We start from the raw sequence: 26,323 nt of genomic DNA, 5'->3' as shown, positions 1-26,323 counted from the left end.
CGGCAGCCGGGAGCTGGGCAGCGGAGCAGATGAAGCGCGCCGAGGCGAGGGGTGCCGGCGGCGGGGGATCGGCCCACCGAATGTCAGGAGCCCGAGGGACACTGTGCGCCCCGGAGCCGGCGGAGGAGAGGCCGGATTGCTGGGCCTCCTTGGACGGAGGTACTGGGGTGGATGATGCACACCCCTCTCGCCTTGTTCCGCAGTGCAGAATTGGGCTGGGGGTTCATAAATTCCTTGCTCTCTTGTTGGACTGGCCCGTCCTCCTGGTGTTCCTGCGGCCTCTTCTTCCCTCTGCTTCTGAGTGTAAGGGTTCTTCTGGTCTTGCTGAGTGATGCCCTGACATCAGTTTTTTGTCTTTTGCTCCAGTGGAAAAGTAGAAAAAGACACAAAGGCATCCCTGCCCCCCGGGGCATGGCTTGACAAATTCAGGGCTGCATATCAGCCCATCACATGTGGTGATGCTGTCTCTGAGCCCTCTGCTCTGGAGAGAGGGCCTTCCTTCCATCTCTGTCCCCTGTCTGTATCCCCATTCTTTGTGGCGTGGCACCTCCCACAGGAAGCCCTCCTTGTCCCCACAGAGAAGGCTGCCAGCCACATGGCCACCTCTGAGTCCCTGCAGCCTTCTTCTGCCTCCCCCATCGGTTGGTGACTTCCAAGGGCAGGGGCCACCTCCGATTCCGCCTAGTTGCTCCCTTAGCACCCAGCTTGGGGACTGGCACAGAGCACAGATGTGGAAGGAGTGGATAAGGGTATGCATTTCTTTCTTCTTTTCAATCTCTTGCCTTCCCTCTAGTTAGAGAACCAAAGGGTTCCTTTTTCTCCCCCCACCACACCCACCTTTCTAGTTCTGTTTTCAGGCACACTATCATTCATTCATTCACTCACCCAATATTTACTGAGTAGTAGCCATGTGTCAGATACTCTGATATGAAAGGCCCTTGACTTTGGGGAACTTACCAGTGAGAGAAGATAGTGCAATGTGCGTGATAAATATGTGTCAGGCGCCTACTGTGTGCTGAGTAACGGCCTGAATTCCTTGAGTTGGCACAGGCTTCATAAGGGCTCTCTGAGGACTTTTCCCGTCATTGCATTCAGTGATCCTTGGTGCAACCCTGTGACAACCACTCTTATTCAGAAATGTACAAACTGATGTTTAGTGTGTTTAAGAAGCAGCACGGGGGCTTCCCTAGTGGCACAGTGGTTGAGAGTCCGCCTGCCGATGCAGGGGACACGGGTTCATGCCCCAGTCTGGGAAGATACCACATGCCGTGGAGTGGCTAGGCCCGTGAGCCATGGCCGCTGAGCCTGTGCGTCCAGAGCCTGTGCTCCGCAATGGGAGAGGCCACAACAGTGAAAGGCCCGCATACCAAAAAAAAGAAGCAGCACGATGTTGTGGAAGGAGTCTAGATTGGGAATCTAACACTAGTTTGCTGTGTGAGCTCTGTCCATTTTTTCCCCCTCTCTGGGCCTCAGTGTCCTTGTCTGTAAATTGGGGGAATTGGAATTGATGGTCTCTGAGGACCAGTCGAGTGTGAGTCGTCCACAGGGGAGATGGAGGCAGGACCCAGGTCTCTGCTCCCAGCCCAGTCTTGCAGTGTGACCAGCGCAGCTGACATTGAGACTGAAGCACTCACTGTGTGACAGGCACCGTGTACAACTCCAGCCTTAAGAAATGTAGGTACTATTACTGTTTCCCTTTGGCAGACAGAAAAGATGAGAGGTTAAATGATCAGTCTGGGGTCATGCAGCTAGTAAGTTGCAGGGCTGGGATTCAGACCCAAGCAGACTGGTTTCAGAGCCTGTGCACTTAATCACTCTGCTAACGGCAGAGGTAGCACTAACCCCCCCACCCCTGCAATCCCTCCCCTGCGCTTACACCTCACCCGGTCTTAGTCCCACCTCCCTTGCTCTCCGAGCTTGTTCTGCATGTTTGCGGGGCAGCAGGAGCACTGATTTGTCAAGGTGTCTTTTCTTCCCCTGGCTTTTTGCTCTTTTCCTTGATGCAGATGGCTGAGAGCAGACTTGGCAGGAGGGGGAAGCTGTTGTGGAACCTGGGTCCCTTCTTGGCTCTGTCCTAGCTGGATTATTGTATCTGGAATTGGGTTGCTAAAAAGAAGAGGGGGAATCCAGTGTTGTCTTTTAGGAACAAGCTCTTACTATTCATGCCTGAGGAAGTACATGTATTTTATAGTTAATTTTGGCACCTGTCTTCCTGTTCCTCAGAAGGGGTCTGGAGAACTCTTTCTCTCCCCAAAGATACCCTTTTTCAGAAAGACAGATTAGGGTGATAGTCTCAATATGAGATAGTCCTAAGTGGCAGAGCTAAAGGGGCCTTGGAAATCGTATACAGTGAGTTTAAGTCCTGTCAAATTAAAAGTTGTTAAATCCTCCCCTCTTTAAAACAAGTATTTTGTAGTGCTTCCTTTGCTATCCTAAAATGAAATTTAGAGAAAATATAACCTACCTATACACATAATTTAAAAATCAATATAATGCCCCAATTGTAACCAAAAGGGGAAAGAAAAATAAAATCATAATTAAATGATGTATTTCATTATGTAAATGCTCAGGCCTGATTACACCAGAAGACATAATAAAGTAGTCAGTTGCTTGCACTTATGCATAGAATCACCATGAATGTGGCAGCTACAAATGTGGACAGCTGTGTTTTCTGGCAATACAAATACCTCTGGTGGTGTTGCCATAAGCAAACTGATTTTCTGAAATTGTGAACATGCCTTGATAAAATTGCAACCAAAGCGAAGCATAATCTTCCCTCAATTTATGTGAGGGTTGTATTCCTGGAGAATTCAGTGTAAATTAAAACACCAAGTTTGTGTATGTAAGTAAAATAGTGTTAGATTCATGGCTCAAGTATTTATAAAGAGAGTTTTCACCAACTTGACTGTATGATGAATCATTCCAAAGATGTGTGGGATGCAGGGCGATCCTTCACTGGCCTGGACTGGGGAGCACGCTGGCTCTGCCCACTAAATGCCACAACTCCTCCCCAAATAACAGTAAGTCACAGATTTCCAAAATCTCCTCTGATTTGATCACCCTTGTTGAGATCCACTGCAACAAATGAGTTTCTCTTTGGGGTCTCTTCCTTTGGGAAGTTCTGTGACTCTGTGAAAAAGCAAAATCTGCATATATTGTGCATTTTGTGTGGAGGACCCTCTGCTGGGAAGACAGAGAAGCGTGGCCTGATATGCATCTGGGGCTCCTCCGTGGGTACCAAGCTTCCAGGGAACCACAGTTGGTGAGAGCCCCAGAGGATACCCTCTGCCTCCTCTCTCATGACTCCAAGTCCAAATCCTGGCTCAAATGCCAACTTTTTCCTCCAGGAAGCCTTTCCTGACCCTCTACCTGACCCCTAACACCAGAAAGACTCTGTCTCTTGGCGCCCACTGTCTGCTCTTCGGTGCTCTCGTAGGGTACTTTCCGATGCTTGAATCCTAACTCCATCTCTAGGCTTCTTCCCCCTGCTAGGAAATGGGCTCCCCTTACAGGGCTATGCTTGGGGTCAGAGCACCAGCAAAAGACAAATGAATGCTTGAACCATGGGATGCAGCTTAGCCAGGTGCTCCTCTCTGAACACACCTTGTCCTTTTTAATTAGGCAAATGGCTTCCCTTTTCCTGTTCTCACTCCCTGTCCTCATCGGCTGACCCGAGATGTTTGCCGTGCAGATGCTACTGTCTCAATTTATGGTCCCCCTGTCTTGCTTGCTCTGACCCAGTGCTGCAGGCTTGGCAGGATTTATTGACCCCATTGCACAGATGAGATGAGATGTGCTGTGTAAGGTCACACAGCTGGCAAGTGGCAGAGCCAGAGCTGGCACCTGGTACACTACCATCTTTGTCATTTAAACTCTTCCAAGGCCGGGCCTCCCCGCTGGGGAGTCATTCATCCATTCACTGGCTTCTGACTGAGAGCTGGGCACTGCGGCCTCAGTGATGGTCAAGGCCTGGTGGCCCCCTTTGTTTTCCCTGAGGGAGTTCTGTCTCCCAAGCCCTAGGCCAAGCGTGGAAAGGAGCTTCATCAGATGCGCCCGGGGAGGGAGTGAGCACTCCTGCACAATGGGAGGTTGCCAAGGAGTGGCTGTGGCTTTCTCCTTTGTACCTGTTTTTGTTTTTGTTTTCACTTTCAATGAAATACCTACTTTTACCTGTTTATTCCAAAAGTGTTTATTTTGTGCCTAGTATGTGCTGGACATTATTCTTGGTGCTGGGGACACAGCAATGAACGAGACAGACAAAAGCTCTGCCCTCATGAATGATATTCTAATGAGGGAGAGTAAATAAACAGCGTGTTGTTAAGCGCTCTGGAGGACAACAAAGCTGGGTAAGGAGAAGGAGAATGAAGCAGGGCCGCTGGTGGGGTACATGCTGGTTTGTGGAGGGTGGTCATAATGGTGAGATGCCATTTGAGCAGAGACTCTAGGGGAAGGAGGAGGGAGCCAAACAGATATTGGGGGAGGAATGTTCCAGAGAGAGGGAACAGCACATGGCAAGGTCTGAGTGAAGCAGGGGTGTGCTTGGCATGATTGAGGTACAGCAAGGAGGCTGATGTGGCCAGAGCAGAGTAAGTGGGAGGAGGTTGGGAGGAGGGGAGGTCAGGAAGGTGGGGCTGCAGGCCAGGGGACCTAGATACAGTAGGGTCTTGTAAGCCATGACCCACTGTGGATTTTGCTCTCAGTGAGATGGGGCATCAGTGGGTGGCAGCCCAGACTGTCTAACGGGGAAGTTCAGAGGTGCGTTCTGTCCTCCACCACCAGTGAGTCTCTAACTCTGGCAGACTTTCCCTCTTCATCCTCTCCTGGACCTGCCCCTGAACCTGGATAGCCATTCCCACCATGTGCTCTTTCTGGGTGAGGGCCTCCATCTGGCCTCTGGGTCTTGTCTTATCCCCCTCCAAGAGGGTCTCTACTCTGTGGCCACAGCAGCCATATGAGCCCCTCTACCCCACAACCGTTCTATGTCTGGACTGAATTGTAAGTGTATTGATATAATCAAACAAGGGCCCGACTATTTGGAATACAGACTGAGGGATCTGGGAGGTAGGGGAGCTACTGGAAGGTGTACGGGGAGGGGGCGCAGCATGATGCAGTGTGAGTCCAGAAGCCCTTCCCCCACCCTCAACAAGCCCTTCATCTCAGCCCCATCTCTAGCCTCAGCAATGGCTCCCCCCAGAGGCGCCTACTTTATTTATTGCTTCTCCCCAGCTCCCTGTGGGCAGAGGAAAGTCCATTAGTGTGTTTGCAGACTCTGCCAGCTCTAAGCAGATGCAAGGCTTATTTGCAAACTGTCATTGCCCTGGCCTCCTCCAGAGACCTGCATGCTGGCCTCAGCTTTGTGGTTCCAAGAACCTCCTCCCCCAGGCAGACAGCTGGGTGGAGCCCCAGTGCCCTGATTTCCCAAAGCACAACATCTTAGCTTGCAGTTAGGAAAATTAAATTAACTGCCATGAAGGAACCAAAGCAGCACACTGGGCCATGTTGAGAGTAGAGAATGAGGTTCTCTGTTGATAGGAGCTCATTGGCTTGGCGTGAATCAGGGGAGGTGTTGAGAGAAAGCATGAAGAATCCTGGGCTGAGGGCCTGGGATCCAGGTTTGAGTCCTGACTGGGATGCTGAGTGTCTTGGTGACTTTGGAAAACTGTTTACTACCCTCTGGGTCTCAGTTTCTAAGCTATAGAAGATGCTGCAGCTGATCTTAGAATCCATCGTAAGCTCTAAAATTCTCTGAACTGAATTTTGAGGATGTTTCCTTCGTCCAGGTAGTCAGGGACAGAGTGGTGTACCCAAAATGACTCCACAGTTCTGAAATTGCCTGGAGGTCAGCCTCAGCGGGGTAAGAGGCACTCAGGACCTGAGATACCAGGGCTCTCAGGCTCAACTGGCCTGATAGCTCTGCTATGTGACCTTGGGCAAGCCGCTTCTCCTTCTCTGAGCCCATTTTCCTGTCTGTAAATGGGAATGATAATCTCTTGCCCATCTCCTGAGGTTATGGTGAGAATCAGAGAAGCTGATGAATGTGAAAGGTCAGCGTGAATGTATACTTGAGGAGTGGCAATTGTTATTGTTACCATTTCCACATGTGCCTTACTCTGTCTGGGCGCATACAGCTGCCAATATAAGAACATGCCCCCGCTGAGTACAGAGCCCAAGCACATCAGTTTAGCTATATAAAAGGGAATGATGGTGCTTCCGTGCAGAATAAAGAGCCTCTCTTATAAGTTGTGCTTTTTCAATTCCATGCCATCATAAATCCACCACTCATGTGTGTATGTCTGGTGGAAAAACACACCACAGATTTACACAAAAGCCTCTTGAGTTCTTTTCAGCTGGGACAGGAGATGACACACATTGGCAGACAGAGGCTGATCTCTGTGTATCCAAGAGGAGTGAAGCCAGTCCGAGTATATCTAACAGGTCAAGCTCTGAAATGAAGAAGCAATAAGCCAGTGAAATGGTACTATCACCGAAACATGATTGATCAATTGAATTCTATCAGAGACAGTGGACAGTGAGATTAACTCAGGCCTGATAGGTTCAATGAGTTAAAGCATGATGTTCATTTCAGCTTCATTTCACCAGTCTTTGCTTGTGAAATTGGTCAATCAATAGAGGTTGAAGATCATATATATATATATATATATTGGGGACCATCTTATGGGGAATATAATCTCGGTAGTTGGCTCCTGGCTGGGGCTGCCTGCCTTGGGTAATGGAGACAGAACAGGGACTCCATCAGCCCCATCGAAATGGCCTGATATCTTCTCCAAATGAAAAGTATTTTTGGATCTCTGATGATTTATCTTTTTTTCCTCCCTCTCACTTTGATCTATGACAAAACCCATACCCATCTTGGAGAAATATAGTGATTTCTCCCGAAAACATTTGTGCAGTGATCAGATAGATACACTTCAAAATATGAACCTTCTTTTTAGTTATATTGTCCTCGGAAAAAAATAAAGACAGTAATTTAAAAACTCAAATGGGGGTAATGCAAAGATATCAGAGTAAATATGATTTTAAGCCCTTTTATTTATTTATTTCTGCACAGTGGGGGATGGGGACAGACTGCTGTGTGCATGAAAGCCGAAAAAGGGATGCATGCCTGAGAAGTCCTTCTAGGTATAATTAAAACGAAGCCTTTAGCATTCTTTGATCTCATTTGAGAGCGCAATTCACAGAAACAAATCACCCTTTTGCTCTTAGTAATATTTCATTTGCTTTGGAATATTTTCACTATGGTGGTTAACATCCTTCCTAATTAGTGTGCATATCTCTCTGTAAGGTGGAGTAATTAGGTACTACTGTACAAGGTAATGGACTTGGACAGTACGGATTAGAGAGAACAGACTTGTCCTGTGGAAATGCATAAGGTATTACTTCCTTCCTGTCTATTCTTTGAGGTCATCTTGATTCATTTAAGCACAAAGAAGTTCCATCTCTTCATACCAACACCATGGGAGCTTCAATACTGTGTTTGTACATCAGAGTATATATTAGGCTCTGGATAATAGATAATAAATAGTACCAGGCCGCTAAATGGGGAGGAAAGAGCCTTGCACACTTTACTCCCTCCCCTTCCCCCCGTTCCTGCCCTCTAAACCTACGGACTTATAGCCATTCCCTGGTGCACCAGGCTTTTTTGTGCCTCCAGACCTTTGCATGTGCTGTGCCCTCTGATTGGAATGCACTTCTTGCCTGCCCCTTTTCTTTGGCTAACTCCTTCCTACTCATCCCTAAGACTTGGGCTTCATCTTTTCCAGAGGGCTTTTCTGGATCACCCCTGCTCCCAGTCTGGATTAAGTGGAGTGGTTTAGTCTAGGGGTGGGAGCAGACTCTGAAGCCAGACTGCTTGGGTTTGGATCCCAGCTCGTCCATCTCTTAGCTGTGTGACCTTGGGCAAGATGCTCCCTGTGCTCCCTGTGCCTCAGTTTCCTCATCTGTAAAATGGGACGGGGCAATAACAGACTTGACATCACTGGGTTGTTGTGAGGATTAAACAGATAAGTTGCTTAGACTAGTGCCTGGCACAGAGCAAGCTCTGTATAAGGAGTGGCTACTACCATTTTGTTCCCACGGCTGCCTCTGCTTCTCAGGCTTGCTTCTGCCTTTGGCTCTCGGGGCAGCTTACCGTACTGTGTTGGAACTTTTCACTTGTCTGTGTCCCCCACTTGAAGACAGGGGTTAGAACTTACCTCTCTAGCTCAGGTGCCAAGTGCAGGGCCAAACACTCAGCAGGAGTTTGGTGCATGCTGCTCAGGAATGAATGGATCCATGAGGCTTGGAACAGGAATCAGGGGCCTCATGTGTTCCTAGGCTCAGCTCACCTTGGAGCTGCCTTCTGGCCCCAGACAAATCCCTTTGCCGTTTCTGAGTGTGGAATCATCAGTCCTTTGGGGTCTTGCCCTCACTGACAGCCTATGACTCATCGGGTAACACACGGCACAATCAGATTCACTCTGGTCGAACCTGAACGTATTCGGCAATTTTACAATTTTGCGTTTTCCTTCCCGAGAAGAAAGATTGAGTGAAACTAATGGCTGAATAATGGTCGTTCCAATGGAATTTTCCTCCATGCCGCTCTGATTTTCCTCAGCGTGCTCCCCCGGTTTAGGATGGCATTTATAAAATCACCCGGAACATCGAGTTTGGTTCTGGGCTGCCGCGGGACCTTTCCAGCCCTGCCACCCTGATCCCCAGCGCAGGGCCTGGCTCACATAGATGCTCTAGAAATGTTGCCGACTGAAGTTAGTTGTCTGGGCCTGGAATCCTATCCCCTTATCCCAGCACCTTGTCCCTTCCCCTTATCTGAGGTCTGGCTCTGATGTCTCCTCCTCCAGGGCCCACCTCTGTGTTGTTAGTCATCTCTGAGTTACCCTAATCATTCAACACACCGTGCAGAGAAGGGAAGCTCTGTGAATTAGTTTGTGTAGAAGAATTAATGGCATTTTGTTGTTGTTGTTGGACTCTGAGCACTATGAGACTTGCTGTGTTTTCCTTTTGGTGTGTGTCACCAGGAAGCTTAGCTCAACTGAATTTTGGTAGTTTATCATCCTCTTGTTTAAAATTTTGTGAATTGCCTCAGCTCTTTCTTAGAACGTAGAACATAAACTCTTAGTTGTTTCACTCTTTCTCCTCTGGGATCACTGATATAATGGAGGTCACTTCCAAAGGTTTTCTCTGGAGTTCTCTGATGATGCCAGACACTATCCTATTACTGAGTTCCCCTCAACCATTCGGACCTGCAACCCCTCAAGTCTTCCCAGGTCACTCATTCAGTCAACAAACATTGATTAGCATCTCCCTTGCTTGAGGTGAGCCAGACATGGGCTTTGTCCTCAGAGAGCTTATACTCTTAGCAGGGAAGGGAGGAAATACAGGCATACCTTGGAGAAATTTCAGATTTGGTTCCATACCACCCCAGTAAATCAACTATCACAATAAATGGAGTCATACACATTTTTTGGCTTCCCAGTGCATATAAAAGTTATGTTTACCCTATACTGTAGTCTATTAAGTCTGCAATAGCACTATTTCTAAAAATGATGCATGTACCTTAATTAAAAAATACTTTATTGCTAAAAATGCTCACCATCATCTAAGCCTTCAGTGAGTCATAATCTTTTTGCTGGTAGAGGGTTTGAACTATCACAAGGATGACCAAAATGTGACACAGAGACATGAAGCGAACAAATGCTGTTGGAAAATGGCACCAATAGACTTGTTGATGCAGGGTTGCCATAACCTTCAATTTGTAAAAAAAGCAATTATCTGCAAAGCTCAATAAAACGAGGTATGACTGGGATAATCCTAGAAACAGCTCAGGTTTATTGAGTACTGACTACGTGCCAGGTACTATACTAAGCATTTTACATATATCCTCATTCAATTCTTTCATTGATCCCACATATCATTATGTATTGTTCCATTTTATGGATGAGAAAACTGAGGATTAGAGAGGTTAAAGAAGTTTCTCAAATATCTTAGGCTTGTAAGAGACAGAGGGAGGATTTGAACCTCCCTAGTATGCTGTATCACATCCATCGTGGTGCTCAGCTTGACTCTTAAAGACGTGTTAAAAGGTGTGCAAGTGCTCTGCCATGTGACCTTGCTGTGACCTTGAACAAGTTACTTATTATCTCTTCCATTTTCCTCAGCAATAAAATGGGGATTCCAAGAGGATGGGCCTCACAGGGTGGGTTGTGAGGAGTGAAATCCAGGATAATAGTGGTGGCCCATGCAACTTGCTGAGGAGACCTAGAAGATAAGGTGATTAATTGAGCCTTATGCTTCAGAGAGGCTGAGCCTTTGATGGGCAGGGGTAAAAGATGAGTCAGCAGAGGCAACGGAATGAACAGTGGCATCAGGGACACTTGGGGAATGAGGAGTAGCTTACTGGGATGGTGTTGGGGGGGTGACAAGAGGGGTGACCTTGACTGGAGGGGCAGGTCATGGAGGCCTGGGAGGCTTGGGCTTTGTGATAGGAAAGCCTTGGAAGGGTTTTCCTGATGTAAATGATGATGACAATAGCTTACGGTGTTTGGACACTAACTTTGTGCTAAGTGTGTCACAGGAATTATCTCATTTAATCCTTATAAAAGCCCTAAAGATGGTCCTGCTTACCATTGTTCCCAGTTTACAGATGAGGAAACAGAGGGCTTTAGTCGTAGTAGCTGACCTGAGGAGTAAAGGGAAGTGGAGAGAGCACTGGATCTGCAGACAAGAGACTGAGGTCTAAGTCCCACCTGAGTGATCTCAGTTACTCATCTGCTCTGAGCCTCAGTTTTCTCATCTGTAAAATGGGGTAAGAATACACACCTCACCCAGATGTTCTGAGGATCAATGAAATTTAAGGATGCGAAAATAACTTGGCTCAGCCCTGGCATGGAGCAGAGATCGTGGGGCTTGGAGAGCCTGTGTTCCCCATCATCTCTGTCACTACCCCTGTATTCTTAGCTAGGGACAGATGATGCTCTCTCACTTTCAGTGGTATGAAGGGCATTTTGCTGATGTAGCCCCAGAACAAGTACCCTGTCTACCCTCACCCCCCCTTTTGTAACCCATAGTCATGCCTATCACCTCCTATGGAGAAAATTCTGGAGCCACTACTGCCCTCAGCAAGCTTCCATTGCATCAGAAACAATTTCTTAAAGCTGCAAGTTAGCATGTCTGAATTTGGTTGGTCTCTGCTTTATGGATTGCTTTAAGAATTAACCATGGCAGCCATCTGGGAAGACCAACCCCAAGCTCCCTGGACTCACCTGACCCTAGCTGGAAATGCCCCAGGTCACACGAGTTCAATGTTCCCAACCTCCCTGGCTCTAGACTCCTGTGGCAGATGATCCACCAAGACCTGGCTCTGTCCCTGTCTTCAGTGGGGGAGGCAGGGCTGTGAGCATGGTGGGTGCCAGAGTCCAGAAGCAGCAAACTGGCTGGAAGTCAGCCTCCTTGGAGCACTGCCAGCCAGACCCGGAGAAGACCTCAGAGCCTGGGGTAAGGGTGGGGCACGGGAGTTATTTTCACAATTTCAAAAAGATTAAGGGTAAATGCAGCCCAGTGAAGAAAAAAAGATTTCTCCTGTCTCTGACTTTCTCCTAGAAGCCCCCTCCAAGGGCCCCCTCTCCTCACATGTCCATTCTTAAAGTAAGTATTAGCAAAGAGAATGGGATCTGCTGGGTAGGTCTGGCCATCATTTAGGGGTAGAATGAATATTGGGGGGTGTCCCCTACAAAGACTGCACAAACAACCAAAGTGGAAAAATAGGTTAATGCTCATTTAATACTATTTAGTAGACAAAATCTCGGTGGCTTTTGGAGGAGAAAATGGTTAGAAACTACTGACTCAGCCTCCTTAGTTTATTGATGGGGCATGTGAGGCCCAGAGAGGGAGAGGAACCTGTCTGGGCTCACATAGCAAGTAAGGGCAGAGCTGGGGCTAGAACCCAGGTCTGCTGGCTCCCAACCCTTTTCCCACTGGGCCCTGCCACTGCCCTGCCATGCTGAGGAGCAACTGTGAGGATAAAGGAGGCTGTGTCAGGGCTCTGGCTTGGGCTGGGCTCTGCAGGGAAATGGGACTCTGAGAAAGGCCAGAGACTGACCCAGTAGCTCCAACCTCCTTTCCTGGGCTCTGGAGCCTCCAGCTGGGGCTGCCTCCCAAAGGCCATGATGCCAGAAGGAATTATGGAGATTCCTGTTTGTTTCTATTTTCTTTCTTCCCAGGGAGCATCTGCAGACATAAAGTACATGATGATTTTTAAAGAAACAAACCAGAACCCTCCAAGAAAAATTCAAAACCCCTGAATCTGCTGTGCTCTGAAGAAAATGCAATGGGTTTATGATCTTTTAAGACACACAGGAGACAGCTTTCTCTTGACAGATGGGAATCTGAGGCTATTTTGCCTCCTCCCTCTTTGCGTGACCAGACCCGATTGTGTAAAGCTTTTAGCTTCAAAGCCAGGTTGTGAATAACATTGGTTTAACCTGAAATTTAAAGCCAGCATTTCTCTGCTCCCCGATATGGAGCTTCCTGCCCCTTGCTCCCCTGAAGCTAGCTTCCAGAATGTTAATTCTACGAGCCATGGTTGACTAAGCCCAGCACTGGCTCTATTACATATTATTTGATTTGGAGTAGAAAAAAAAGATTTAAAGATACCATGCCCCCTGTATACCTTTGTACTTCGCCCATGTCTGTCCATATATTTAAGCATACCATTCACATTGTGAGTTCAGATTTTTCTCCCTGGAATACAATGGGTCCGAGTGCTTCTGAAGCCTGTCTCCAAGATCACATTCTCCATTGAAGTGAGGCAGCACCTTTGTGGATGAGAAACGCTATGGAAGCATCCATTGGAGGCCTGGAGGTTCAGACCTGTGCTTGTGCAGGGTGTGATTTTCTGGTGTTCACTTTTGTAGCCGTCTCTTTGCATGTAATCTGTTTGGCTCATGCTCACGCATTGTCTGCGGTACCCAGAGATGGGTCAGCCATGTCCCTGGCCTTGGAGAACCATGAGCCTTTTTGTCAGAATATTTGTCTTGGTTGACACTTGCACCTCTACTGGTCTGATTATTTTTCAGTTAACATTTGCCTCTTCCACTGGATGTAACTCCATGAGGACAGGGCTGGGCCAGCTTTTGCTCATCACTCTATGCCCAGCATTAGCCCAGCACCTGCTCTCTAAGGTTGGTTGAGAGAAGAACGAACAAACGAATGAATGAATGGGTCAAATGGAGGGACTGTGACATTTACAGGCCAGACCTGCAGACTGAAGGTGGTATTACTAATTTGTTTGTTTATTCCACAGATGTTCTCTGTGGAGGAGACAGAGGTGAATTAATTGTGGTGTTTCTCCCCAAGGTAGCTAATAGTGCTATGTGAGAGTGAAGGGCCCAGGGGCTTGACTCCTAAGATGAGGGAGAAAGTGGTCAGGTGGAGCAGTGACTGAGGCATGAAGGAAGACACCCTGGAGGAGGCGGCATGCATGTGCATGATTAGTGTTTGTCCTGGCAACAGGGCCCACGCCAATGAAGAGTGATTTACCTTCCATATGGGCTCTGTGGATCACCTGTGGCTGACAGGCTGACTCCAGGCATCACCTTCAAATGTGCACAAATGTAAAATTCATGTTGCCAGTTCTTAGTGTTTCCAGACCTTGGGAGCAGGGTTTAGAAAGCACAGCCTGATCTACAGGAACTAGCAGTACAGGCCCTGGGACTGAGAAATGTGGAGGGCAATTGCCTCCCCAGCCCCCTTCCGTGGCCCCCCCTCCCCCCCAGCGAGGCTCAGATGACCTCCGTGGCTATTGTGACCTCTGTGGCTGCCTGACCGGACCCCCACCTGCCTCTCCAGAGTCTCCTGGGGTCTCTTCCTCCCACTCCCTCTGTCCCTTTCGTCTCCCCTGCCTGGCACACCCCCTCCATCTCATCCCCCACTTTGCCCTGCTGACATCTGGTCCTCTGCTCTCAGTTCGAGCATGACTCCGCTTTGGGCGACTTCTCTGATTCCTCCCCGTGAGGTCATTACACATGGCCATTTGAATATATTTCTAGGCACTTTTCCCACTTATCACAGTTTGTAATCGTATCTGTTTGTGTGAGCACTTGACTAAAGTGGGCTGCCCTTTCTATTTTGCAAAGAGGGGCCTGTCTTGGTCATCAGTGTATCCTCTGGCTTTTGTTTTGTTTTTTTAAAACATCACCTGGTGCAGAGTAAACTCTTTATCAATATCTGTTAAATGAATGAATAAATGATTGTATATTTAGGAGTGCCCCAGGCCTTCTTAAGGAAATGACAGACTTTCTGTGCAAAGTGGCAGGTAGACTTCACCTCCTTCCCGAGGAGAGAAAGCAGGTGCAGGTGCTGGCAGGCGGGAGCAGTCAGAGGGGTCAGGATTGGGCCGAATGCCTGAAGAGGTGCCTCTTCCCAGCTCACAGCCCTCCATTCCGAGTCTCTGGGTCACCAAGACAGCCTGGACACTCTCCGCTCCGCCCATGGTGCTGCAGCTGACGGTCAGAGGCCAGAGTGGGACGCGGTGAGCCTTCCTTCTGGGAGACTCAGAGCAGGCCCCAGCGCGGCCACCTGTGCTGAAGAGTGTGTGGTGTCCTGGGGGGGCGCTGGTCCTCCAAGGACCCCCAGTGCATGCACTTGAGTCAGCATGTACTCTGAGCCTTAACTCTGTGCCAGGGTCTCCCTGGTGACCAGACAGTGATCTTGCCCACAGGAGCCCTTAACCAAGCCATCTCCTCAGAGCTTCCTCAGTGGAGGTGCAGCTCTGCCTTTTCAGAGCTCTGAGCTGTGCACAGAGCCCAGCCTGTGAAGCCCATGGGAAAGGACATCAGCGGGAGGACCGGGTGGCTGCCAGGGAGAGGCCTCCTCCAGGGGCAGAGATGTGGAGTGTCTGAGGGGGCAGCCTGAGTGGGAGGGAAGAGGTGGGCACTGCCCAAGGGGGCTCAGCAGGAAGAAGCCTTGGCAGGAGATGTCAGGAGCTGGCAGATAGGAAGGAGCCTTTAATAGGGTCTGGCTGGTACGATGGGGGCTGGGGACTATAAGTGAAGTTGGTGGACAGGGAAAAGTCTCCTAAAAGTGGACGTGGTCTCTCTGACAGGGAGAGACTCAGTGGGAGCACTGGGGACCGAGGCCAAGGTCAAGCTTTGGCAGGAGTGACTAGGGCAGGATGATTGGCCAAAGTAATAGCTGAGGAGGAGCCAGCTGAGCCTCCTTCCCGTGTGTGAGTGTGTGAGTATGAGTGTGTGTGTGTGTATACCTGTGCACACATGGGCTACTTGGTGGATGCCAGCCAATGGGAGAACACTGCTGGGCAGACACAGGCAGGGCCGTGAGCTCCCACATCCTGCTAGTGTTGGTGCCCTTGTGGGAATGATCCCCATGGACATAGGCCATGACGAAAGAGGGGTCTCTGAGGATGATGTCCCGTGGGCAGGAGCAGGGACCTGTCTCGTGGAAGGCCAGTGTCACAGACTTCCAGAGGAGGGCCTCAGGCTTTAGACTGGGGGACATCAATCAGAGAGACCTGCTCCCTCCTTGGCCCACATGTTGGGGTGTCTGGTCATTCAGTCTACAGCCAAGCTTAGGTATCCTCTTGGGTCAAAATTGATCTGGGATCCATTTTCTCAGGGGTGTCCTAAAGCCACCTCTAAAGACCCTTCCTGTTGAGGATGCTGGGGTACTCTGAGCTGTCAGCCACCACGGGGGACTCTGAAAGGCCAGCACTCATGTGAACACCCAAAGCTGGTGTCTTTTTTTTTTTTCATTTTTACGGTACACGGGCCTCCCACCATCGCGGCCTCTCCTGTTGCGGAGCACAGGCTCCGGACGCGCAGGCTCAGCGGCCATGGCTCACTGGCTCAGCCGCTCCGTGGCATGTGGGATCTTCCCGGACCGGGGCATGAACCTGTGTCCCCTGCATCGGCAGGCGGACTCTCAACCACTGCGCCACCAGGGAAGCCCCAAGCTGGTGTCTTTGTTCAAATGTCAGAGCCTGTATTGCAGTTGCCCTGGGTAGGACAGTTGGGGAAACACCAACCTGGGGCAGTGTCTCAGGGACACAATATCCCACTGCTTCAAGCTCCTTGGTTCGGCTTCCTTCCTCTCATGGGTGGGGTTTTGACATGATGGATGAAGCCTAGGGCGGCAGTGGACTGGCAGGGTGGGGGGTGGGAGGGGGATTGGGCAAGGCCTTGGGTAAGGGCACCTGCCCGGGAGAGTTCTGACACACGCTGGTTTCCCACGGGGGCTTCCCGATGGCAAAGGCAGTCCTCACCTCCGGGCCTGGCTTCCAGCAGTATCTCTGGGCAGCCCCGCACGAGCAACTCGTCCCAGAGGGCCCTGGGGAATGATGGCTCTGCAGGCCATTTCCTCACAAGAATCTTTCATCCTCCTTGTTTTCTCTCATTTTGAATGGTTCAAGCCCAAAGCTCATGAAAGATATTTCAACCATTTAATTTTTAATTGATAATTCGTAGTATTTTCTTTGAAATGTAGGCATCATCACGGTGAAGAGCTAACAATACAGAACCCATAGAGTACTTAATCCTGTGCTTTCTTAGTAATTTACATTTTGTTGAATAGGCAATACATTTAAAGTTCTGTAACGAAACAAAACAAAACAAAACAAAACAAAACAAGCATGCTTTGAAAAGTCTCCCTCCCCTTTGCTTCCATCCATTTAGCTCCTACCTCCCTGAATGGGTAACCACTCTAAAATTTAGTTTCTCATGCTGCCTTCCAGAGCCATATATGTGTGTGTGTGTATACACATACATACACACACAATGTGTGTAAAGTCTTATTTTCTTCCTTTTTTACACAAAACTTTGTATATATATTTTTTGATACATTTATTTATTTTATTTACTTATTTTTGGCTGAGTTGGATCTTCATTGCTGCGTGCGGTCTCTCTCTAGTTGCGGTGAGCGGGGGCTACTCTTCGTTGCGGTGCATGGCCTTCTCATTGCCATGGCTTCTCTTGTTGCGGAGCACAGGCTCTAGGGCGCACAGGCTTCAGTAGTTGCAGCACACGGGCTCAGTAGTTGTCGCTCGCAGACTCTAGAACGCAGGTTCAGTAGTTGTGGCACATGAGCTTAATTGCTCCACGGCATGTGGGATCTTCTGGGACCAGGACTCGAACCCATGTCTCCTGCATTGGCAGGCGGATTCTTAACCACTGCACCACCAGGGAAGCCCAAAACATTGTATATTATACATGCTGTGCTGCATCTTGTTTATTTATTTTTCATTTAATGATGAATCTTGAAGATCTTTCCATATCAATCCACAGATGGAATCCTCTTTCCTTTTTGTTGCCATACAGTATTCTACTGTGTGAGCATACTATAACTTATTTAACCAGCTCCTACAAATAAACTCTTGGGTTGTTTCCAGTCTTTTGCTGCTAGAACCTTGCATATATATTACTTCCCATATGTGTAAGTCTAACTGTAAAACAATTTCCCAGAGGTACAATTGCTCTGTCAAAGAGAACTTGCATTTGTGATCTTGATAGATTTTATCAAATTGTCCATCACAGGTGTGTGACCAGTAGACTCCCATCAGAATTGTGTGAGAGCATCTGTTTCCTTACACAGTGTTTTGTTGGTTGGTCACATGATATGGTGGCAGTTGTCCCGGGGAAGGGCGTCAGCTCTGGGACAAAACTATACCTCCAAGGGAATCTTCAGAGCAGGAGAGGTGGTGGCACCTGGTGGTTAAGCCTGTGAGTCAACCTGAGCTCCAGTCCTCAGGCAAATCAGTTAATCTCTCTAGGCCTTAATTTTCTTGTCTGCAAAATGGGGGAAATAATGCCATCTACATAGGGTTCATTGTGAGGATTAGATACGATGACGCATGCTTCATGCAGGGCCCGTCCTGTGACTGTGGGAAGCTGGCTCTGGCCTAACCAGCAGGGCAACCTTGGCCAAAGACCATCCCCCCCATCTGAGCCCCTGTTTCCTCTGTCATCAGGGGAGGAGCTGGGCTCATGGGTCTTTCAGGCCCTCTTCCCAATCCAAGGTCTGACATGTCTTCCCCAGCAGCTTGCGTGACCTGCACTCACCCCTCCTCTCTCATGCTCATCAAAGGTATTCAGGAGTCTCCTGTGCCGAACGGTCACTCACTGACGGGCAGAGATTTCCTCCGGAAGCAGATGCGGGGAGACCTGTTCACGCAGCAGCAGCTGGAGGTGCTGGACCGCGTGTTTGAGAGGCAGCACTACTCGGACATCTTCACCACCGCAGAGCCCATCAAGCCCGAGCAGGTATGCCCCCGACTCGCCGCCTCCACACCTGCCACCCGCACGCAGGCCTGGGTGACCCACCCAAAGGCATTCAGCGGGGAGTGGGTGAGAGTGCCAGCTTCTACTCAGAGCCGGGCTTCTCGTACTCCGCCAAACCTGGCCTGTGGCAGCATCCCACGAGGTCTGGAGGATGTGTCTGGGGCTTCTGCAGTTGTTTGCCCTGGTGCCTCCTCTCTCTGGCCGGCGGGGGGTTGTGCCGTGTCTGGCTCCTCTGCCATTGCTGTGGGGTGGTGTCTTTTCCCAGGGCTCTTTGCACAGGGTGGTGTAATGATCTTCTAAGCCACTTGAGGTGGTCTTGGGTCATTATCCTGTCAGTCAGGGTGCAGGTGGAAATATGTAAGCACCGTCTGGCCATAAACCAGGTTATGATGACACTGGTGTGTCCCCTACTGTCAGCCTTTTCGTCACGTTGTCCTGTCATGCTTTTAGAACTGAATCCAAGAGTCTGGAAATAAGGAAGTGTCTCATTGGACAAATTCGCAGCTGGGTCATTTGCAAGAGAGAGAAGGAAGCAGGATGATCCCTTGCTGAGCAGCTCCCTGCTCTAACCTGGGCCGAGAAGCCGTCACTGCCTGTGGCTGCAGAGATGGCATCAGAAAGGCTCTGCCCAGTGAGAGGCTCTTGGGACCTGGATAAGGTCCCCCCAGTACCAGATTCGATTCAGGAGACTGTTTCCTGGTGCCCCGTCTGTGACAGGCTTTGGGCTGTATACCTCGCAGGCTCGGGCGGCTCGGACTTGGCTCTTGCCTGCCGAGAGCTCCCACCTGGTGGGTGAGTCACAGAGGCCTGTGAGTAGTAACTTTCCCCAGCACTTGCTGGCTGGTCCGGGTGGGGAGGACTGGCCTGCTGAGCTTCCTCTACAGGCTAATTAGATGATGCTTCTGAAGTTTTCCCAAAGAGCCACTCAAAACAGTATAGGCTGCAGCACAGGCTCCTGTGGAGAGAATAGGTACTGGAGGGGACCTTGGACGGGGAGGGAGTGAGCAAGGCCTCAGGGACCACCATCCTATGATAGTCTGGCTGTCTCTGTGCAGTTCCTATGAGGACTCTCACAGACCATCTAGCTACTTTGTTTTCAGATGGGGAAACTGAGGCCCAGAGAGGCAAAGAGACTTGTCTAAGGCCACCCAACAAGTCATGTATTCATTTAACAAACACTGATGAGTGTTTATTATGTGCAAGGCACGGAGCCAGTCACTAGGTACATGAGTGAACAAGACAGGCTTGGACCTGCCCTCAGGGAGCCTACAGATGTGTAGAAGAATCACAATAAAGAAGGATTACACAAAGGGTCACGGATTACAGATGCACTAGGCACTGAGGAGGGGATGTCTGAGGTGCTCTAAAGGTATAAAGCAGATGCTGAGCCAGCCTGGAGGCCACAATGTCTTATGCTGAGCCCCGAAGGGATGTGGTGGGGAGAACGTGCCTGGCAGAGGGAATAGCGAGTGCAAAGACTCTGAGGTCAGGGGGCGTGTGGCAGGAGTGAGGAATGGAAAGAAAGTGTGGCTGGGCTTCAGGGAATGGGCTGGGGAGGGTGGGAGGAGATTCTGGGGAGCTGGGCCTGGTCTTGTAGACTGTGCTCAGGATTTCAGTCTTTCTCCTGCAAGTCGAGTGACACCTCCTCTGGGAATGACATAGTCATGTGTGCTGGTAAGAGCTGATCTCACATGCTCTAGTTCCTGGGCTTCAGGGAGTCTGTTTCCATCACAGGCAGCCTCTCCCACTCAGAGCCCTTCGGAGAGATGGCCGAAGCCACATTCCATCTGACCCAGGAGGAGAAAGAAAAGAAACTCAACCCGGAACCTTCCTTGGATGAGGCCTACATTTCCCTCCAGAATCTGGGAGAAAAGTTACCTGCAAACCTTTGACAATATTACAGAATTTTAGAGCCAGCAGGGACTAAAGAAGCAAGCTATCAACCCCCCTCATTTTCTAGAGGCCCAGAGAAAGGATAGGGTTTGTCTGAGGTCACCCAGCAAGCGAGGGCCATACCTCTGCACAAAACCTCTGGCATTTCTATTAAGCCCATATTTACTTAATTCAGTCATTAGGTGTTAGGGATTGTGTTTCCCTGTGTTTCATGTGATTCTCATGGAAACTCAGAGTCTAATCATAGTTCATCCAGCGTGGAATGCCCTGGAAGCCTAGGCAGACTATAGGGCTTCATATGTGACAGGAGTCCATCCAGGTATCACTTGCTCAGATGCTCATTTATACCACGTATTTCTTACATGCTGACTGTGAGCCTGGCACAGTGCCGGCACCCAGGGCAGGGAGGGCAGGATCAATCAGGCATCAGCTCAGCCTCCAGCCACACAGGGGCAGTATCACATGGATTCAGAACCTGCAAGGTGAGGGAGAAGGTGCTGTGGACCCTGATGAATGGAGATGTTGCCTCTGCTGGGAGCACAGGGAGGAAGTCATGGAGGAGCGACATTAGGGGACAGGTCATTAGGCCCTTGTAGAGATGGGCCTCAGGGGAGGAGACCTGAATCACAAACTCTGTTTCTAGCAGTCTGGCCATGCAGTGTCCTTCAGAATGAGGCGGACACGCTGAGGGCCTGTCTGACCGTGTGGGTTCTGTGGCAGGGCCTGCCGATAGGATAATGACTGACTCGGTGCTTTCTGGTTAATCTGCTTCACCTCCCCGTAATGGGGCGTAATGAGGAGAGATGGGAGGTGAGGCCACGGGGCTGCCGGGCATACACGCAGGCACTGGACTATGAATGACATACCCTTGCTCCCCACTCCCAGTCACTTTGGACAAATGTCGGCCAAGCAAGGGGCCACAGGCTGGTAAGGGATGCATCAAGGGTACGGGTTCCTTGAGCCCCTCGTGCCCGCTGGCGGCCTTGCCTGTGAGCCCAGAGTGCATGGCAGCGGTGCCAGGAAGGGGCCCAGAGCTCTGTCTGCTGATACTGACCCCTTTTCCACTTGTGAACATCTGGTCTCCATGGTCTAGTGGCAGTTTGTGGGGAAGAAAGATCGTGTGCCGGCCTTGGAGGTGGGGGAGTTTGACTTGAGACCGGCTTCTGCCCGGCGGGGAAGTCACTTCTTCTCTGGACCTCCGTTGCCATATCTGGGACAGTAGTAATTGTGATGGTGACAACAGCACAGCAATAGCCTAACAATAGAGGCAGTGATCCTCCTCACCTATGTGTGATCCTCTACAGTTTTCTAAGGTCTTTCACATCCATCCTCTCATCGGACTCTCCATGTAAATGCCTGCTACACAGGTGAAGCAAGATTTGTGAGCTCCATTTTACAGATTGGAACATTTTTTTTCCAGACTGTTCACCCCATTTTCAGGCCCAAAGGGGACTTGTTGAGGATGCAGAGCTGGAATCTGACCTCAAGATCTTTTGTCCATCTTGTGCAAGATGGTTACGTGGGCCTCCATGTCCCCAAACAATTCTAGGGGCCAGTTTTCTGACTAGCTGGTTTTCAGAACTGGCCTTTTGCAGCTAGAATCCGGTGGTCATCATAGAACCCTCAGATTCTTGCCATAGGCTTGGGTGGTCAAGTCCTCCTTAATCACCCATCCTAACTGCCCAAGCGAAGAACATTCCTCTTCAGGGCCAGGCTGGAGTCCCGCCTGTCACTTCCACGAGCTCAGAGCCCACCCTCACATGGCTGCTTTTCCTGCCAAGATCTGCCCTTTGTGGGTGGGCCCAGGCTTCTCCCTTTTTAAAATAAATTTATTTATTTATTGGCTATGTTGGGTCTTCATTGCTGTGCTCGGGCTTTTTCTAGTTGAGGCGAGCTGGGGCTACTCTTCGTTGCTGTGTGTGGGCTTCTCTCACTGTGGCGGCTTCTCTTGTTGCGGAGCACGGGCTCTAGGCTCATGGGCTTCCGTAACTGTGACACGCAGGCTCAGTAGTTGTGGCTCGCAGGCTCTAGAGCACAGGCTCAGTAGTTGTGGTGCACGGGCTTAGTTGCTCTGCGGCATGTGGGATCTTCCCAGACCAGGGCTTGAACCCGTGTCCCCTGCATTGGCAGGCGGATTCTTAACCACTGTGCCACCAGGGAAGTCCCAGGCTTCTCCCTTTTATGTGGGAACTTAATAAACCCTTGTCCCTGGGTGGAAGGGGTTAATATATACACACTCCAGGGGCAATGAAACACTTCCTTTTCAAAATGGTTATTGAAAAAGCAATTCTGTTTTCCCTGCATGTGGAGTGAGTAAGAATCACCTTGGAGGAGAAGAGAAAAAAAAAAAAAAAAAAAAAAAGAAACAACGGTGGGTGGTACGTGTGTGTGTTTCGAACAGTGGCATCTGTTTCAGTAAAAGTCGAATTGACGCGGTGGTGGGTACTGAGCTCCTGGCAGGAGCTGGTCCCTCCTCTGGCCACCAGGAAGGCCGCCACCAAGCACAGCCTGCCGTATTTACTCTCGGCAGACTATTAACCAACACTAGGCTATTAATCTGGCTTTTGAGCCTTCACTAAAGCCCATAAAAGCTCACAGTTGTCAAATGGAGTTCATTTTAATTTCCTTTCAATCACAGTAAATTATTCAGGTGATAAATCAGCTGGAGCAGCCTCCTGGCTGTAATAGAAACCCTAATTCCTGGCTAATTATCCAGCCCATTGCTGCCAACAGATCAATACGGACGCAAAATGGAACAGGCCCAGGGCCCTCCCTCCCATCGGGCCAGAGACAGAAAGACAGCTGGGGAAGGGGGACGTGCTGCTGACCTCCCAGGAAGTTCAAAGGTCATGGAAGGTTAAACCGGGAGAAGTCTTGTCCCTTGTCTAACAGAGAAGTCACCAGAAATGCCTCCTGCTCTCATAAGCTGCTTTGCCCTCTGAACGGTGGCATTTCTCCAGGCTGGTGGGCCTGGGGCTGAGCATTGCCTACTCTTGTGGGCGTCCTCCTCCTGGGAAGTGGCTGATTTGTGTTTCTGAGCATGATTGAGCTTGGTCATCAGAGATGGCTTGAACCCTCCCTGAGTCAGAAAAAGGGCTGGGGACTGTGGGGAAAAAGATGAGGTGGTGGACATGCTTTCTTTCTTCAGGGAGCTCCAGGAGAGAGGGTAGGGAGAGAAGGGAGCGAGGAGACAGGTGTGCCAGGCTAAGAATGGGGGAAGGCTTCCTGGAGGAGGTGTCATTCATGCTGTGCCTTGCGGGATGGGCAGAATCCAGCTCTGTGGAGAAGGTAGGGTTGGTTGGAAAGGGCATTCTAGGCAGAAGGAACGGCACGGATGAAGGCATGGAGGAGTGCAAGTACAGCAGGGACCTGCAGGCCGGTCTAGGTGGTTGGAATATGGACTGAGTGAGAGAAAGTCAGAGACAATGGGGCTGGAGAAGCAGGAGGGCCCTAAACCCCAGAGGGCTGGAATGTGGAGGTGAGGAGGTTTGGCTTTGCTTTGGGGGCAGTGTGCCCTGAAGGGCCCCGAGTCTGTAGCCTGGACTAGACTGCTCTCCTGGAAGCAACCTCCAGTGGGGCTCCTGCCTCTTGTCCTGTCCCTGCTGCACTGTTGGCTTTCTCTTCCTGAAGCTCATCCTCACATACTAGCCCATCGTGGTTTCCCACCGCTCAAAACCTCAATCCCAGCTCTGCATCTTCAACATGACCCTTCACCACTCCCACAGCCCTCTGCTCGTCTACAAGATGCTCTGGCTGAAGCCGGGCCTGACCCCTCACTGCTGCACATGGGCTGGGCTCCTCCTGTCCGAGGGGGCCACAGACGATGGGCTGGCATGTGCATGTGTGTGTGTGCGTGCCTGTGTGTATGCACGGGCACGGGAACCCCAGGGACGGCTCTGAGCATGCAGGGTGGCAGGGACTGCAGTTATTATTACTTTCTTGATGTTGTTGTTCTCACTCCAAACTCCTGCTCACAATTTCTCCGAATGGAACATTCTTTCAGTCTGTTTCTAAATCTATACAGTCCAGCCCCAGCAGGAGTCCTGCCTGCCCTGGGAGGCCTTCATTGACCCCCTTAGCCTGCACTGACTTACCTCTTGTCTGAGTTCATAAATGCACCGGGTTCTAATCATTACTGTAGTAATTGTTGTAGCGACTGTGTATTCATTTCTTACCATGGGCCTGGCTCTGTTCTGAGGAGAATGCTTCTAGCCCCATCTCATTACAAAGTCACAGAGCTCCTGTTATCCCCACTGTGCAGACAGGACGGCTGAGGCTTGGTGAGATCAGTGCAATGACTCAGCCACAGGGCACAGTAAGTGTGGAGCCAAGTCGGAAACCAGGTCCAGAGTCCAGGCTGGCAGCCACTGGGTTACCCCCAGTTGCAGCACAATCAGGCTGTCCACCGATTCTTCCGAGTGGGCGGTGTCCTAGAGATACACCCTGAGGGTCCAGTCTGCTCACCCTGGGAGCTATGCATGAATTAGGAAGTGCTGGGTCTGCACGTAAACCAACATGGTATCTGGAGGTATGAACTGAAGTCGGGGCAGTGACTGTCCCCTTCCACTCTGAGCTAGCTGTGCTGCTCTCACTCTGCCCCTCCCCTCGTAGGGCTGTGCTCAGGGCCAGGCTCCTCCACTGCAGACAAAAGAGTTTGCTCAGAAGAGGTGATTAAAAATCTTACCTAGGAGGGGGCTTCCCTGGTGACGCAGTGGTTGAGAGTCTGCCTGCGGATGCAGGGGACATGGGTTCGTGCCCCGGTCCGGGAAGATCCCACATGCAGCAGAGCGGCTGGGCCCATGAGCCATGGCCGCTGAGCCTGTGCGTCCGGAGCCTGTGCCCTGCAACGGGAGAGGCCACAACAGTGAGAGGCCCGCGTACCACACACACACACACATAAAGAATCCACCGAGATGGGAGATTGGGAGGGATGTATACACACTACAATATGTAAAATAGATAACTAATAAGGACCTACTGTATAGCACAGGGAACTCTACTCAATACTCTGTAATGAACTATATGGGAAAGAATCTAAAAAAAGAGTGGGTATAAGTATATGTATAACTGAATCACTTTGCTGTACACATGAAACTAAAACAACATTGTAAATCAACTATATGCCAATAAAAAAAAAAAAGAATCCACGGAGGGCTTGATTAGCTAAAAGTCAAGGTCCTTCCAACCTGAAAGAATGATTCTAAGGTAAGGAAAGTGAGAAGTTCCACTGGGAAGAGGAGAAGGGGTAGGGGAGGCAACAAAAGGAGAAGACCTTTTATGCTGCAGCATGGCAGGGACACTGAAGGGCAGTTTCCCCTCAGGGATCCTCACTAGGGTAGGCAGAGAGGCCTGGGTCACAGGGGCCATGGCTCTGAGCAGTGACAGGCTGGAGGCTGCAAGGTCTTGGGAGGCCAATGATGAGTCCAGCTCCTCCAGTGCACAGAGCAGGGCTGGGGTTTCTGGTGAAGACACCAGGGCCAGAAGTCTGGATACCAGTGGCTGGTGCCAGCCTCACCGCCCACACACAGTACGGGCATCCTCTGCCCAGGAGTTCACAGCCAGACCCCTCGGGGGTAGGGAGTGGAGCGGAGGATTAAACAGACAGTGTCCTGCCAGCAGGTGCCACTGCCTACAGGGGGGCGGGCAGAGTGTGAGGCATAATTGAAGGTAGAGGAATTACTAATTAAAAAACCCCGATAACCTTTCACCTAGCGCTCTTGCTCCCAGCGACTTTATGAGGTAGGGTATATGCAGTATAAGCTTCATGTGGCAGATGAGGAAACTGAGGCAGAGAGAGATTAAAGTAACATGCCCCAAATGATGTAGCTAGTAAGACTGCCACATTCCCTGCTTCCTGCCTTTTGTGGGTGTAGACAGTTCTCTGGAGTCAGCTCCCTGACCCCTGCAGGTGTAGACATCTGAGTGATTGATTTCATTCAGCAAATATTTTTGGAGTACCTACTCTGTGCCAAGTACTGTGCTAAGTGCTGGGGACACAGGAGGAACAAAGATGTGGTTCCTAGAATTTACCCAATAGCAATGGAGACAGATTTTTTTTAAAAAAAATAAGCTTATTTATTTATTTATTGGCTGCATTGGATCTTCGTTGCTGCGTGTGGGCTTTC

At 50.0% G+C, this 26,323-nt stretch overlaps 1 protein-coding gene across 1 annotated transcript in view; it reads left to right on the top strand.

The window, feature by feature from the left end:
- Window positions 1-26,323, top strand: part of PAX5 (paired box 5) — a 182,811-nt gene that overhangs the window by 39,088 nt on the left and 117,400 nt on the right. The window contains exon 6 of the mRNA XM_059073272.2: window positions 18,112-18,287. Within this exon, the coding sequence (XP_058929255.1) occupies window positions 18,112-18,287 (176 nt within the window). The remainder of the gene's footprint in view (window positions 1-18,111; window positions 18,288-26,323) is intronic.

The sequence above is a fragment of the Kogia breviceps genome, chromosome 8, assembly GCF_026419965.1.
Source record: "Kogia breviceps isolate mKogBre1 chromosome 8, mKogBre1 haplotype 1, whole genome shotgun sequence".
Lineage (NCBI taxonomy): Eukaryota > Metazoa > Chordata > Mammalia > Artiodactyla > Physeteridae > Kogia > Kogia breviceps.
The sequence above is the reverse complement of the archived record's forward strand: the minus strand, read 5'-3'. Positions and strand labels throughout refer to the sequence as shown.